Source organism: Kickxella alabastrina, assembly GCF_025024165.1.
Source record: "Kickxella alabastrina strain RSA 675 chromosome Unknown BX661scaffold_17, whole genome shotgun sequence".
In the NCBI taxonomy this organism is placed as follows: domain Eukaryota; kingdom Fungi; phylum Kickxellomycota; class Kickxellomycetes; order Kickxellales; family Kickxellaceae; genus Kickxella; species Kickxella alabastrina.
Window position 1 is genome coordinate 457,116 of NW_026251488.1, and position 14,929 is coordinate 472,044.

The 14,929-nt window shown below is 49.0% G+C and overlaps 7 protein-coding genes and 1 non-coding gene across 8 annotated transcripts; 3 read left to right on the forward strand and 5 right to left on the reverse strand.

The window, feature by feature from the left end:
* Window positions 1-36: 36 nt before the first annotated feature.
* On the forward strand, window positions 37-854 carry BX661DRAFT_185206 (ribonuclease H-like domain-containing protein). Its single transcript, XM_051536724.1, has one exon. The coding sequence runs from the start codon at window positions 166-168 to the stop codon at window positions 766-768; it is 603 nt and encodes a 200-aa protein (XP_051390455.1). The 5' UTR covers window positions 37-165; the 3' UTR covers window positions 769-854.
* Window positions 855-2,932, forward strand: BX661DRAFT_185207 (uncharacterized protein). Its single transcript, XM_051536725.1, has 2 exons — window positions 855-2,179; window positions 2,273-2,932. Exons 1-2 carry the CDS (start codon window positions 895-897, stop codon window positions 2,548-2,550), a joined length of 1,563 nt encoding a protein of 520 aa, XP_051390456.1. The 5' UTR covers window positions 855-894; the 3' UTR covers window positions 2,551-2,932.
* Window positions 2,933-3,594: 662 nt separating this feature from the next.
* BX661DRAFT_t81 lies at window positions 3,595-3,667 on the reverse strand. The gene has a single exon. It is a non-coding gene; the product is annotated as a tRNA-Gln (tRNA).
* Window positions 3,668-4,300: 633 nt separating this feature from the next.
* On the reverse strand, window positions 4,301-4,501 carry BX661DRAFT_132540 (uncharacterized protein; the record flags this gene model as incomplete). The annotated part of the gene is made up of 1 exon (XM_051532599.1): window positions 4,301-4,501. A coding segment is annotated over one exon (201 nt), but the record flags the coding sequence as incomplete, so codon positions are not given.
* Window positions 4,502-6,231: 1,730 nt separating this feature from the next.
* On the forward strand, window positions 6,232-8,850 carry BX661DRAFT_172258 (uncharacterized protein; the record flags this gene model as incomplete). Its single annotated transcript, XM_051533766.1, has 3 exons — window positions 6,232-6,248; window positions 7,119-7,431; window positions 7,480-8,850. 3 exons carry the CDS (start codon window positions 6,232-6,234, stop codon window positions 8,848-8,850), a joined length of 1,701 nt encoding a protein of 566 aa, XP_051390458.1.
* Window positions 8,851-8,912: 62 nt separating this feature from the next.
* BX661DRAFT_185214 (uncharacterized protein) lies at window positions 8,913-10,016 on the reverse strand. The gene has a single exon (XM_051536726.1). The coding sequence runs from the start codon at window positions 9,936-9,938 to the stop codon at window positions 9,000-9,002; it is 939 nt and encodes a 312-aa protein (XP_051390459.1). The 5' UTR covers window positions 9,939-10,016; the 3' UTR covers window positions 8,913-8,999.
* Window positions 10,017-10,220: 204 nt separating this feature from the next.
* BX661DRAFT_185215 (ribosomal protein S9/S16-domain-containing protein) lies at window positions 10,221-11,564 on the reverse strand. The gene has a single exon (XM_051536727.1). The coding sequence runs from the start codon at window positions 11,390-11,392 to the stop codon at window positions 10,292-10,294; it is 1,101 nt and encodes a 366-aa protein (XP_051390460.1). The 5' UTR covers window positions 11,393-11,564; the 3' UTR covers window positions 10,221-10,291.
* A 203-nt stretch (window positions 11,565-11,767) lies between these two features.
* On the reverse strand, window positions 11,768-14,091 carry BX661DRAFT_185216 (WD40-repeat-containing domain protein). The gene has a single exon (XM_051536728.1). It carries the CDS (start codon window positions 13,946-13,948, stop codon window positions 11,858-11,860), a length of 2,091 nt encoding a protein of 696 aa, XP_051390461.1. The 5' UTR covers window positions 13,949-14,091; the 3' UTR covers window positions 11,768-11,857.
* Window positions 14,092-14,929: the final 838 nt, after the last annotated feature.

Genomic DNA, 14,929 nt, shown 5'->3' on the forward strand with positions numbered 1-14,929 from the left:
TATTAGTTCCTGGATTCGTCATCTACGCGTCGGCCTCCCTTTTCTATTTACTTTTTTTTTTACTTATTTTTGACACTTGCATTTTTTGTATTCCTTCTCCCCCACTTTGAACCTTCAAATTAGTCATCCATTTATCTATTCATTTGTCCATTCATACATTCATCCATGGACTCTTGCTTCACATACCAAACCTTTTATCGAGACGTCCCGCCTGCGGCCGGCGAGTACTGGAACAAAATAGTGGTGTATACAGACGGTGCCAGCTCGCGAAACGGGACAATTCACGCAAAGGCTGGAATTGGAGTGTACTTTGGACCCAACGATAAGCGCAACCTCTCCGAACCTCTCCCCGGTGCCTGCCAAACAAGCGAGCGCGCCGAGTTATACGCAATAATGCGCGCCATTGCCAAGGCCGGCGAGGCCGGCGTGGCTGGTGGAGGAGGAAAAGCAGTGAATAGCAGAGCCATCAATATATGCACTGATTCCCTGTATAGTATCAAGTGCATGACTCTGTGGTATTACAAATGGCAGCGCAACGGCTGGAGGACCACCGGTGGCCAGCCAGTGCAGAACAAGGATTTGATCCTGAAGGGCCGGAGCTTGATTAAGAAATTGCAGGGGGCTGTGGAGTTTACGCATGTCCGCGGTCACCAGGGAATCGAGGGAAACGAGCAGGCTGACCGGTTGGCTATTCTTGGTGCGCAACAGCACTATTTCGGGGATTTTCAAAAGGAAAATTTTTCCTGCGCGGTTTTCTCAATGCAGTAGCAACAATTCGGCGACTGCCTTTTTCTGATTTCATTTTATCAGTGCATTCTTTCAGCTTTCTTTTCTGCTTTTTCTTTTTTTTGCATTTGCAGCTCAATTCAATTTTTATTATTATTTTTCTAATTCATGCTGGCTGTGTGTCATTCGAAGCCAATGCGCGCGCTGCTGCTATTGCCGCTGCTGTCAGCAACCGCCCGCCTCTTTACTAAACCAGCCAAACACTCACTCGCGGTGTCATTATCCTATCTCCAGCGCTCAGCCATCAGTGTCAGGCAGTACGCCGCTGTGCCCTCGATTGAACTGACGCCCGAGCGCAAGAGCGAGATTGTACAGCATATCCGCGAGATCCAGGCTATAGACTCGACGATCCCCTGGCACATTCTGGCAAACAAGTACCACCTGGGCGCAGACAGACTCCAGCAGATCCTGGCGCAAGCCGATGCTGAGGTCCAAAAAAGACTAGAGCTAAGAAAGCAGATTACTGAGGCAGCGGCTAACAGATTCTTTGACGCAGCCACTGCCCGGTGCAACTGGGAGGCGCTGGCCACTGAGTTTGGCTTGCCGCTCATTGACTGCCTGCGGCTGTTTGACTTGACACAGTCTTCAATTCAGCCACGCGCCATGCCCATCCCTCACAGATGGACTGTCGATAACCGCAAAGTATTGACTCAGTTTGTTGCAGACCACTTTGGCGAAAAGGCAACTGGCGACTGGGTTTTAGCAGACGTGTACATGAACACCAATGACTCTGGTTGCTTCAAGGCATTCGATTTTTGGCAGCACCCTCGCATAACAGCAAAATTGATTGATGATCTCAACAGACACCGTACTCAGGGAGTAAGCTGGAAGGCTATTTACCTGATGTATCCATACTTTTTGTCATACACAATCTTGGCTAGCTCGTATTCTCAATACGTGAGCCGACAAGACACATCGAAGAAAAACGACGTGAAGGCTGTGCAGTGGGCCAAGGCCGAACGACAGTGGATTAAGGATATCATATGGGAGCATCGCCACTCTATCGACACTAAAACACTGGCGGTAATGGTACAGCGCGAGTTCCCAGACAAACCACTGAAAAACATTAGGAACATATGTTCCAAATTATTGGCACCTGCCAAACATTTAACATTCTGTCTGAGCGATATGGTTAAGCTGAGGCAGATGGTCAGCAAGCATGGCGAGGACTGGGCACGGATTGACAACGAGCTGGGCACATTTCCTGGACGCGCACAGCACAGCTGGATCAAGTACAGCCACGTTGATCTTTCTGACCAGTGGACCGACAGTGAGCTGCAAAAGCTGAGAATTTGCATGGACAAGGGGATGGGCACAACAGAGACTTCGCGGTACATCGGGACCAGAATGCCCATACAATGTGGCAATAAAATGAATTATATTCGGAGCAAAGGTAAGTTGCTCCAAATATTGCTGCACATGTGTTTTATGTCTGTTTTGCCACATGCTACTGATTTAAATATTTACATTTATATTTGTCATTTAGGTGTGCTGGGCAAGAATAACGAATACAAGAACGAAAAATGGACCAGCAACGGTGACAGACGACTCTTGCTGATGGTTGATACGTTTAAAAGGAAGGGCGCCATTGATTGGGATATTATCAGCGAGGCTCTTTGTCGTCCTGTTAATAGCTGCTACATGCACTACCAAGCATTACAATCAATAAAGGAGGCGGCAGCTCTGTCAGAATCACAGCCATCTAAAGCCGACAGTGTGACTCGTGAGGTGCAGCAGCAATTATCTCTGGGAGAGGTCGACTAGGCGCGAGTCAGCAGCGCAACAGGGCTCAGCGAGCTCGAGTGCCTGGAGCTCAGCCAATTCGACGAAGGCAAGGCTAGTTGGGCATATAACATGGACACATTCTCTTGGGACATGGCCAACCGCATGTCTGGGTTTATCAAGTCGAACTATCCAAAGCCGCTGCCAACCAACTTTAAAGCTGTCTCCAATTTTATGTGGATCCGAATTGAAGACTGCATCAGAATGCACGAGCTGTTGCATGGGAGGTTCCGGTGGACAGACGCGCGGATTGCACAGGCCAAATCTCTGCGTGAACAGGGGCTTTCGTTTGAAAATATTGCCAACCGTTTATCTCCGCTTATTAATAAATAAAGTGTGCGTTATATATTTGTTAAATCGCCAAGCAATCAGAGAAGCCCGCCGATATCTGAACAAGCCAAGCAGCAGATTACAGACCTTGTCGACAAGTATATTGACAAATACCCCGTATACCAAGTTCGCCGAATGGTCAGAGAGGAGCTACAGTTCAATTGTAATTCTAGTCATCAGTGTCTCAGTGACAGATTATATCATCATCCAGTTTACAAAGCAAGGATAGCGAGTGCTGATATCGTGGAGATCACCAACCGCATAACACAGGGCAAGGCCATATTGAAAGAGGTCGCAACGCAGCTTGATGTTCCAGCAAACACATTAAAAACAGCGATTAATATGAGGGAATCCTACATGTACAGCAGCAATTGGACTCCAGAAGAGATTGAAAAACTGACAGCATATGTGAGCTCTCTCGGCGGCGGAAGATTTGACGGGAACTACGCTTCAGGCCTTATAGGAACCAAAAGCCATAAGCAGTGTAAATAAAAGCGTTTGCATACGTCGAAGACCTGCAAGATTTAGTACAATATAAAATACTTGGCAATTTTAAAATATAACCAGTGTATTGGACTCATTTGACTCATTTACTTGCTATGAAAATTTGTCAATAAAAATGCACTGAATTTTGTCTAAAAAAAGAAAAACAAGGTCTAAACTCGCATTAAATAAAAAAGGATAAGGACAAAAGTAAGGTCTCACCGAGATTCGAACTCGGGTTACCGGAATCAGAATCCGATGTGATAACCAGCTACACTATGAAACCCAGTAGCGGGAATAAACAGCCTTTTTTGGAACTACTAAGCCCTGTTAATCAGAGCTCTCATATTTATATAGAAATAAGCTGATATGCATATGTTGGCTTATTATTTTAATTTTTTATTAAAACACTAAACATCTAGAATATGTGCTGGTATTCACAACCAAATAATTGAATAATTGCATTTCAAAAAATGAGCGGTTATTAAAGATAATTTGGTCGATCTAACTATTTTCTATTAACGATCCACAAGTGCCAGCATTGCAAGATGTGAACGATAGCAGTATTACAGCTAGTGCTGCTCACATATGGCTATTAAAATATTTGCCATTATTTATGAATATTTTTTGTAAGTTATTAATGATATTGTAATTATGATGAAGACAATGGTATTTATACAAATGCGTAAAAGCTAAAAAATGTGGATATGAGAATGTTTGCAAGCAGTGCCAGCAGGTTTATAAAGGTTCATTTTATCTAATAGAATTGCCACCGAGCTGGAACCTGTGGCGAGTGTTGGGTGTAATGCTCTGCAAACGGATGAAAGGCGCTTTGTACACTTGAGTGGCGAGCAACCATATTTTGGCTGCTCCCATTGTCTGCGCTCAAACCTTGGTATTGCGCAGAAACAATTCTGCCACGCGTGCGACGGCTGCGCGGTGACAAGTGCGTGCGGTAGTGCTGCATCATGTTGTCCTGGCGCGAGAACCGGCTGCAGCATCCAGGGTAAAGGCATTGGTAGTTTTTCTCACCCGTGTGGATTCTGTAATGCCGCGACAAGTGGCCACTGGTCGTGAAAGCCTTGCCGCAATCGGAGTGTGAGCAAACGTACTTGCGCTTGGAGGACGATGAGCGCAAAGCATTTTGAGTGTATGTGATCATCGGCAGGGATGTTGGCTGATTTTTGGCAGCGTGGTTGTGCGAGCAGACTTGGGAAAAAGAGGGCAGTGCAGGTGTTTTGTCGCTATACCCGCTCATTTTTACTGCTTGGATTAGCGCTGACATGGATGGCAGGCGAGCGGGCGACATTTGCGGCGTGCTTGGGTGTGTGAATGGCGTATAGGCAAGGTGGGCAAAAAAGGGCGATCTGTCTGGCGTCATGTCAGGAAGCGACTGCTGGTAGTGGTCAACACTTTTAGCCCCAATGGAGCTGCATCTGCTGCCATTAGCTGTGCTGCTTGCACCGGTGTTAATGTCATTGCTATGGTCGTCGTTGAGAATGCTGACGCAGTGGCCATTGGCTGTTCTGATTGACAGCGAGCGCATCTTCTTGGCGCACGCAGCGGCGTCGCTCAAGAGGCCCAAGTGAGAAACTGGCATGTTGGTATTCATAATGTAATAAATAATATTGACTTGAGGGTAAGTAATTCTGATTTTAGAGTAAAAATGATGGCTGTCGAGTATAGAAGCTATTTTTTTGTTAGGCTGCTGGTTTGGATGTGTGTTTATATGGTATTATATTATAATATAAAGATATTGGAAGGATAGACCGCCATGGAAAGGGCATTTTATACTGCAGTGGTCCTGTTCTACATCTTCCCTGGGACAAAACCAAGGTCAACTGAGCAATAGTGCTTAATTCGCACAGGTTCATTTCAATGCACGTCCGCAAGCCCCAACATGGTGTGGCAACACGCATTGTACGTGCGCATGCACAAAAGTAAAAAAGCGCGACAATAATTTATAGTCAGTTAATGATAGTGATTGAAAAGACGATGAATAAAGTTTTTATACCATAGATCCCCGAGTATACAATGTCATTGCAAATGGTGAAAAAAGTCAACTAATAAAAGTTAACAAACACCCCCTATACAGCACAATTGTTATAGACTCATAAATGGTGCTTTATTCAATTGTCAGTCTAATGTTTTGACTTTTTTAAACCGGTTCAGACTTTTCAATTATAATTTGGCGCACAATGTAATGTGGTTGCCACATTTGTATTGAGCCACAGAATTAAGTATTTCGGTCTGCAATTCTGAGAAGTGTCAATGTTTTGCGTTTGCAATTAATTTAAGCCAAAAAAACGCATTGTCTATTTTCATTTTTTGCCACGCATTTGTTAAAGGAAACAATTGTTATAGATTGTAATCTGCATAAAAAAATTACATTGAGAAATAGATAGAACATGCGCAAACAAAAGAAAAAAGAGAGAAAAAGCAAAATGTGCAGAGCAACTGTTTATATTATACATTTAATTCGAACGGTCTGGAAAAAAAGCACAATGATAATTGATATGGATTGAGTGAATTTCATTGTTAGAACTTGTGTTGTGTTTTTAGTAACATGTAATTTTATTTCTTGCTTTTTTACGCATGGCGCACTGCACGTAATCGACATTCTTCAGCCGGTCTGAGCGGTTTATTAAAATTATTGTTTTTTTTGCTTTTTCTGATAATTAAGCAGATCGTGGCTGATACAGTCAAGGTTGTAGCCATTGAATCAATGGCAATATTTTTTTACAGTTCAAATATTTTTACTAGTGGCGTTTGCTTTATTCATATTTCTCTGCTAGTTACATAAGGTGCAAGCCATTTTATTAGTCATTCTGACGTGCAGAATATCAAATAATGTGGCGAGTGAATGAGTGAGTAGACATACTCATGCCTCAATTGCAGTTACTTCAGCTCATTAAAATGTCAGTTCCCAGCACAGACATTTTAATACAATGACTAAAAAATAATTTAATTTATTTGAGGGATTCCAAAAATACTATCAGAAACAGTCGGCAAACTCAAACGTTATACCGTGTGTCTAAAGTGCTATTTGTCAATAACACTCCCCACCACGGGTGCCTCTATCTCTAATATCCCCGAATTCCAATATTTTAAAATTGAAGTTCCTTTTGAAATGGCATCCTTGGCAAAGTCCCTCCCCCTTATTATTTTTATATTTACAAGTTCCCTCTCCCGACGAGGGTGTCGATACGGATGGCGGCTTTCACCGGGTCAAATACAAAACACCCCAAAATGCAGGGAATATTGGTGACAATAGCTATTCGAAAAAATGCATCTTGTTTAATTTATTTTTTATTTGGTGCGTCCTCGAGCAGCACAAAATGGAATACACGAATTTAAACATAAGCCAGAAACTAAGCCCAGTTTAAAATTCAAGCTCCGGGCTATTGTAGAAACAGTCTGATTGGATCAACTGATTATTGGCATCATCATCAACATCAGGACAGATTGTAGATGAGAAAAGCGGGTTTAAACATGAGCATTCCAACCAAGCTTTTCTTTTCTTTGTCTCCTTTCAACACCCGCTTGACAAAAAACATTTGAATTCATACTTTTAAAATTCACATTAATCTTTATTAAAACCTTTTAATGCAAAGTTCGTTGAATTCACAGCTGCGCAGCGGACGACGGGTAATCTCAAGGCTCAACTCGACAAACAGCACTAGACCACTTGGTTCCCTTTTATGTAATCGGCATTTCCACGCTTCGGTCAATTCGAGTAAGGATGAGGACGCAGCGAGCAAGAGTCCGGCCTCGTGGCCAACAGCAGAGAGCGTTATTCTGAAGCGCATTAGCAGCACTGGTCTTCATCCTTCGCTGTCGCATTTGAAGACAGGGAAGGAGCTTGTGGCAGTATCTAAGGACGCAGAGAAGGATGCAGATAATGGGGGGTTGGAGAAAACGGAAGGCACGGAAGGCGTGGAGGATGTAGATGGTTCTGCCGTCGGTGGATCTATATTGTCTGTGTCGGGGATCATCAACAGTATTCGTGAGAAACGTGCTGCCTCACAGCAGCAGCCACAGCAGCAGAGAGTCAGTGATCCGTGTACTGACTCTGCAGACACTACCGCGCGCACGCAGGGATCAGACCTGCACGATCCGTTGCTGCCGTACTTTCTGTTTGACACGTACAGTCTGGTGCACCAGCTGATGGAGTGTGGATTCACTCGGGCTCAGGCAACAACACTGACGACTTTAATCAAGCACAAGGTGTACGAGGGCATGGAACAAGTCAATTCAGGGATGCTGACGAAAAGTGATCTCGAAAACGACGCGTACCTGTTTCGCGCGGCGCTTCAGGAGCTGCGCACGGAGACGCAGATGATCAGGAAAAACGACCAAGCGATTCTCGAGTCGCAAGCGGCAGCCATCAACCGCGACATTGACTCGTTGGCGCAACGCACTCATGATGAGATTGCCAATTTGCGGTCGGATATTGAGATCGAGCTTAACAACCACAAGCACGATACGAACCACGAGATGAAGAGCCTAGATATGGAACTGCATGAGCTGTCGAGCAAGTACCAGGTGATTATGGGTGAAATGAAGACGGATATTGAGGCTATCAAGCTGGACTCGATTCGCCGCGGGCTTATCACCGCTGTTGTCACGACGCTGTTTGTTACGGCGCTGATTTGGGCGCCAGATATCCTAGAGAACATGAAGAATAAGAGCAAGCTGGGCGCTAAAGCCAGTGAATCTGCAGATGGGTCTGATGACGAGAGGCGTGTCGGATTGGGCGTTGGGGGTGGCAGTGGCAAAGCAGCCTCGCAAAGGTCGACGGGTGCCGGAAGGGCCGGGGTCAGTAGAGATTCTCAGGTTCTGGCGCCATTGCCGTACTCGATATCTGATCGCTCGGCAATGCCGTCAGCGGATCATTCCGGGCGGGGCATTAGCAGGGACGACAGCACAGACAATTCTTCACAGTTGAGGTACCGGGACCACAGTCACCTGAATATCCACTACGATCCGACAATATCGCCGGCTGATGAGCAGGTCAATGCATCGTTGTCCCAGCAGCAGAGGCCGAGGCACATGTATTTGGGCAGGCAGTTTGGTGACATTAGTAGTGCGGAGCCGCCAGAGGGATACGACGACTGGTTTGACTCGTTTTTCTACTCGCCACAGGGTGTCGCCAAGCACCAGAGCGGAAGCGAAAAGTCCGCGTCGTTGATGGATTCGGATTCCAAGCTAGACACAACTTTTTGGAACTCTGGCGATCAGGGCATTGTGGGCGACAGTAGTGCTTCTTTGAGGACAGCGGGGTCAGGGCTTGGACCCGAGTCTGGGCCCGAGTCCAGGTCAGAGTCGCAGGCCGAGGATGATAATGATCGCCCCAATACTTCATCATCAGAGGCCGGATCCAACACCACTATCACTACCATTCCTCTGCATTTTACATACAGTGACAACCCGGCAAAGCCGGACAATTCCGACAGCAAGTCGGCTTAATTGATATATGCAATTGCCCAGTGTTTTAAAGTAAAAGAGCATAGTAAAGACTAGTCACAAACACAGACATTTATATATTTAATTTTGAGGCAACCAAAACACGGGGCAGATAACGATAAAAAATCAACAAAAACTCCTCCCCTTGCGCTTCAAGCAATGAGGTTTCCGTTCTGGTCAAACGACACATCCTTCTTTGCGGCGGGTTTCAGATCAAGCCTGGCAGCCAAGCTCCTGTACCGCTCGGCCATCTCCGGCTCGCGACGCTCAGCCGAGTGGATCTCCAGAGCCTTGAGCGCCTCTAGCGTAATAGCCGGGGTCTCGCTCGCCAAGGTCTCCTCGCTAGCCACCAGTGCACGCCTCCAAGCCTCCTCCGAGTTAACCTCACAGCAGGCTTCAACCAGGGCACCATACGCGGCCGCATCGTGCTTCAGGCCGTAGTACGGGTACAGGGCAAAGATACGGAACGCATCGTCGAGCAGCTGCTCGGACCTGGCCACATCAGCCTCGGCAGCCGACTGCGTACCAAGGAACTTAATAAACTTGGCCATGTTGTAGGAGATCGGCAGCTGGCGGTACTTCCACCTGTCCATAAGCATATTGACAAAGATCTCCGGATACTCGAGTCTGATGCAAGCCTCGGCCCAGATCTGCGTGGTCGCCTGGGTGATCGGATGCATGGTCATTCGCCACTCCACCGTCAGCTTCAAAGCCATGTCCAGTTCCTCCCGCGTCTGAGCGTTAAGCAGAATCCAGTGCAGCACGCTCTTCTTGGGCACCTTAGTGCTTTTGGGCGCGAGGCGTGGCAGCGTGGTGACGAAGAGCGCCCAGAGTTCGGCGCGCACGTTGGCTGGCGGCGACGTAAGATCAAGGTCGCCCAGGGTCGTGCTGACAATTTTGTTTTCCAAGTAGGCTGGGCCTGGCTGCAGGTTCTTGGGAAGTACGGCTTGCGTGCTCTGCTGTCTGATTGCCATCGCCATTGTCATTGCCAGCCGCGACGGCTGTGCTGAGCGAGTCTGCATGGTGCTGCTGCTGCTGCTGCGAGTAATGTGGAGCCGTGAAGACCGGGTGAGAGCTCTGACCGAATGCATTCTTCTTGGAGTATAATGAATAAAGGGCGATTTGGTAAAAAATAAAATGTAAATGAAAACAAAAAAAGAGCAGGAATCATTTGACACAATTAAATTCAAATTCCAACTTATTTTGCCATTTCCAACGCTTTATCTCTCTGCATTTGAAGAGAAAAAAATAGGCGTGTAGAGATGCTGATTGATTGATCGCATTGAACTGGATCACCGGATAAAATCAAGACCAAACGAAACCAATCGAAAAACGCTAAAAACAGCGTGAGCGGCAATGCACAAAGTGCTCGATAAAGGATAAATAGCCAACATGGCGATAAATAAAGAAACCAAGAAAATAAAAGAAATAAAAGAAAACGGCATCAGCGCTTGACCCAGGTGTAGCTCTTGCGGGCCTTTGGCTTTCCGGTCTTCTTGCGCTCGACTCTGCGCCCATCAGTGAACAGCAGACCAGCGGTCCGAATGGCAGCGTTCTGCTTGCGGTTGGCAGCATACAGTGCGCGTGCAATGGCCAGCTGGCATGCCTCGGCCTGACCCGTGTGGCCGCCGCCGCGGACGCGCACAAACACGTTGTATTGGCCGGTCTTGTTGGCCACGTGGAACGGGAAGAGTACGGATTCGCGGTCGGTCGGGCGCACAAAGTACTCTGGAAGCGGCTTGCCATTGACGAGAACCTGGCCAATAGAGGTGAACGCCGGCGAGGGCGCGTCGATCGAGTCAAAGTTAGTGGACTCGCTGAAGGTGGCAGCCTCAGAATCAGCCTTAGCCTCAGAATCAGCCTCAGCCTCAGCAGTCTCAGGCTTGACCTCAGCCTTGGCCTCAACAGTCTCAGCCTTGGCCTCAGTGACCTCAGTGGCCTCAGCCTTGGCCCCAATGGGCACTAGCCACGCGCAGGCAATAGCCTCCTTACGCTTGCCAGCGGCTCTCCACCGACCCATATGATCCAGCATGCCTCTCTTCCAGCTAGTGTTGACCTTGATCTTCTTAACCTTATCCTCTTCCTTGGCCTTCCCATCCATGCCAACAACTTCGACGTGCGAATATCCCCTGCGGAACTGATTCAAATACAGGCCAACAGTCTCCCTCTCCCCAAAATCCGCAATCTTTAGTGAATCCGCCTGGTTCAAGCGCTCAGTCAGCAAAATATACTCATTTGCGTTCATCTTGATCGCATGCTGAGAATCGAAAACCTTGCGCCCGATCCACTTGCCCCGCTTGAAGTTGCTTTTGTTGTGCTCCGGCAGCTTGTGCTGCTGGATGATCGTCGTAATGGCTGAGAGGAGATCGGCATATTTGGGCTTTGGCATGAAGTACGCTGCGGTGTCGGGACGCTGGATCGGGCGAATGTCCAGAGTGTCGAACGGCGAGACTGCCTGGTGCGTCGACAGAAGGCGCATAGCTGAAACTGTGGGCTGCCTCATTTGCAGCAGGGCAAGCGGCCGTGTAGTCAGCCGAGCGAGCATTTTAATTAGTGGTTCAGCTTTTTATTTTCGAAAGTTGTAGTTATAAGCGCTGAATTGAATCACGGTGGCCAAATAAAAAATAGAAAGAGGAGCGTGTAAATTTAGTGAGCTGCAAGAAAAAAAGAAATTAAAAGGAATTGTGGCAGACTAAAAGATAAAAAAAAGCGAATTCAAACCAAATTCAAATTTGAAATATATCCAAGGCTTGTCATTTTTTCATCCTCTCAGCTTTTTTAATCGCTGAAGCAGCAACTCCAAATCAATCGCCAAGCTGAGCGGGGCGCACGACAAGCCAAAGTGATAGTTCATATCAGATCAGATCAACCAAATCCAGTTCAAATCAGATCAGTCCCATCTAAACATACCACAAAAAAAATTCTGGAAATTTTATATGATTTGGTAAACGGATTTTTTTTGTAAAGTGAAAGAAAATAAAATAAAACAGAGTGGCAGCGGGGGCCAAGATTAATCGTATGTCTCGAGATCCTCGTCGTTATCAGATCCAGAGTCCGAGTCCGAGTCGGAGCCTAGTCCCGACTCGGATCCAGCGTCCGAGTCCGAGTCCGAGTTGTTATCGCCATCGGTCCACTGGTTGTCCTCAGCACCGTCCTTCCCGGCGCGCTCACCCATATCGTCATCCTCATCGTCGGTGCTCTCCTCCGCCTGCCACACGGGGGTCGGCGGCTCCAGTGCGTTCTCCTCATCGAGAAGCTCTTCCTCCTCCTCGCGGTAGACATTAATAGGCTTCATGGCAGTCTGCTTCTGGGCGTTCTTCTCCTGCTTGGTCTTCTCCTTCTCAAAGTGCGAGCGGGCGCGGATCTGGGCATTGGCCAGCTCCAAGCGGCCGCTGAGGCGGAGCAGGCGCTGGTGCGAGTCCAAGCGCGCCTCAATTCCCTGGTACAGGCCGGCCAGCTGGGTGACCAGGCCGGGCACAGTGATGAGGTGCGCAGAGTGCAGGGCCAGCGTGGTGCGGATCCAGGGCAGCAGCTGGTGTGCGCGAGCGGGCGTCGCATGGAAGCGCAGGAAGAGCTGCTGGATCAGGGGCAAGACGTAAGGAAGGGGCAGGCCGAGAACAGTGTCACGAACGACATTGGTGCGCGCCGAGTTGTCCAGCACAGAGTCCAGCATGACGCTGTCCGAGGTGTGCAGCGCCTGGATCAGAACGCGCACAAGCGAGCCAGCGGTAGGCTTGGCTGATGGGTTGCTGGGAGTTGTGGGCGTGGCTGCAGCAGAGGCCGTGATGGTAGCCGCGGCAGTGGCGGGCTCGACAGAGAGCTGCTTGACGCGGTCGGCTAGCGTCGGCGTCGCATCGGATTGCTCGGCGGCGCGCTGGGCGGCGCGCACGCCCTCAAGCGCCGGCGTCGTCACACTGGTGCCGCTCTCAGTATACTGTGTGTCCATCTTGGACGCAACGCCCTTCTTCTCCATAAGCATGTTATCCTGGGGCGCGCGCTCAACAACCATGTCGCTGCTAAAGTGGCCGTGCTCGTCGGCCAGCGGCAGAGTCTCGAACAGTGGCCGCAGCGAGCTGCCACGCACTACAAGGACATTGCCCTCGTCGCCTGCAACGCGAGAGAAGCGCGCCAGCAGGATGCTCAGCAGGCGCTCGGAGTCGGTAGTTGCAACAATGCGCAGGCGGCCGTCGGCCGCGTAGCCAATGTCGTTGTGCCCGGCCTGCTTCTGCTGTTGGCTTTGCTGCTGAGCGACGGCAACCTCGTGCCAGGCCGACAGTGTGCCGTCAGCGCTGACGGCCAGCACCGATCCTGAGCTCGCTACGTCGATGGACATGGCGTCACTGTCGATGGCCAGCACAGCACGTGCGTGGGCCGCCGACTGGCCGGCGCGCGGGCTGGCATCCCATACGTGAACGTGGCGGTCGCCCTCGGCAGCCGACACCAGCGCAGTCTCGTCGGCGGCCCACATCAGGCTGTGTACAGGCGCAGTGTGGCCGGGCCATGCCTGCAGGCGGCTCTGGCGCGCAACATCCCACATTTCCATGCGGTGGCTGGCAACAACCACGCGCGTGGCATCGCCGGCCACGAGCAGCCGCTGGGCGCCGTCAACCTTGGTGCGCAGAGTCTGCAACGCAGTGCCGGTGGCCGCGTCCCATTGCACAACGGTGCCGGCCTCGTCGAGCCCAAAGATGCTGCTGCCGACAAAGGCCACTGAGACAACGGGGCCCTGGTGTCCTGAAGAGCCCTGCATTGAGCGCACGACAGCGTTGCGTGCCGGAGAGTACAGCTGAACGCTGCCACTCTGCAGGCCGAGCGCAACCAAAGCCTGCGCGCCCTGCTGGCCCCAAGCGACGCTGCGGATCCGTGCGCCGTCGGTCGCCGTGTACTCACTGCGCTGCGCGCCTGTCTGCACGTCGACGATCCGCAGCGTGTGGCCGTTGACTCCCGTGCGCACTACCGCCAGGTTATGGTCGTCAGAGTCGAATGCGCATGTCCACCGGTCGTTGGACGTGTCGGCCGCGTACGTCGATGTGCGCGTCGCCTTTTGCGTTTTTTGCACGCCGGTCTGCGACTTTTTCCGATTAATTGTCTTTCTGGCCATTGGTTTTTTTTTAGTTGTGTAGACTTGTAGTAGTATTTACGAGGCGCGCAATAAAATTACTGGATTTTTTTATAGAGATAATAATAGCGAAGAAAAAAATTGGACTCGAGAGGAACTGAAGGCGTTGGAAATAAGCAGCAAGCTGACAAGGGCAAATAAGAAAGAACCGATTCGATTCGATTTTTCTTTGCCTTTTTGCCTGTAAAACTGGAAGCAAAAAAAAGTGTTTGCTGCCGGTAGATCGTAAAGAGAAAGAAAAAATCTAAAAAAAAATTGCTGGCCGCAGATCACATAATCACATAATCAATCCGATCGCGATTATGCGCTCACAACTGGTGTAAAGGAAGCGCATTGATTGAATGCGTTATTGATTTTATGAGCGAGCGAACAAATATACTGCGCATATAATTTTTTCTTTTCTTTTCTTTTCTTCTTTGCTCGTCAATTAATAATGATCTTTATTTTCACAAGCACAGTCATACTAGACAAATGCAGCGCGACAAGAACAACGATAACAATGATGATGACGAACTCTTGGCTTTCGAAAGAAACCATTTTGTCATTGAAAATTTTTCGACATACTCGGCCGCCGTCCGGGACAGCCTGCTCCTCAACACACACCATGCCAGGGCCCGTAATGGCGCACTAGTAGCTGCCCTTCTCACACAGTCTCGCCCAAAGTACCAGGAGGCCTTGGCTGCCGTTCAGCAATCCATATCCTCCAAATTCTTAGTAGCCAACCCTTCGGCAAAGATGAGCGTCGAAAATTCAGCAATTGGCCTGGTAAGCATCGCCGATGCAGTCAAGAAGAGTAGCAAGGAAATCAACACAAACGCTGGTGCTGACAATCTTCCATCAAAACGCAAGCTGGGCTCACGCGCGTCCAGCTTTACTTTCGCGCAGAAGCGCCCGCGTTCAGATATGGTCGAGCACAATCCTCAACAGCAGCAGCAGCTACCATCAATTCCGCCGCCAGATATT

What these genes read in the sequence shown, in the direction of transcription:
- BX661DRAFT_185216 (XM_051536728.1), bottom strand. Translation starts at nt 13,948, where the DNA reads ATGGCCAGAAAGACAATTAATCGGAAAAAGTCGCAGACCGGCGTGCAA.
- BX661DRAFT_185207 (XM_051536725.1), top strand. Translation starts at nt 895, where the DNA reads ATGCTGGCTGTGTGTCATTCGAAGCCAATGCGCGCGCTGCTGCTATTG. An exon ending in GAATTATATTCGGAGCAAAG is followed by an intron (nt 2,180 to 2,272) that starts GTAAGTTGCTCC and finishes TTTGTCATTTAG; the next exon opens with GTGTGCTGGGCAAGAATAAC.
- BX661DRAFT_185215 (XM_051536727.1), bottom strand. Translation starts at nt 11,392, where the DNA reads ATGCTCGCTCGGCTGACTACACGGCCGCTTGCCCTGCTGCAAATGAGG.
- BX661DRAFT_185206 (XM_051536724.1), top strand. Translation starts at nt 166, where the DNA reads ATGGACTCTTGCTTCACATACCAAACCTTTTATCGAGACGTCCCGCCT.
- BX661DRAFT_185214 (XM_051536726.1), bottom strand. Translation starts at nt 9,938, where the DNA reads ATGCATTCGGTCAGAGCTCTCACCCGGTCTTCACGGCTCCACATTACT.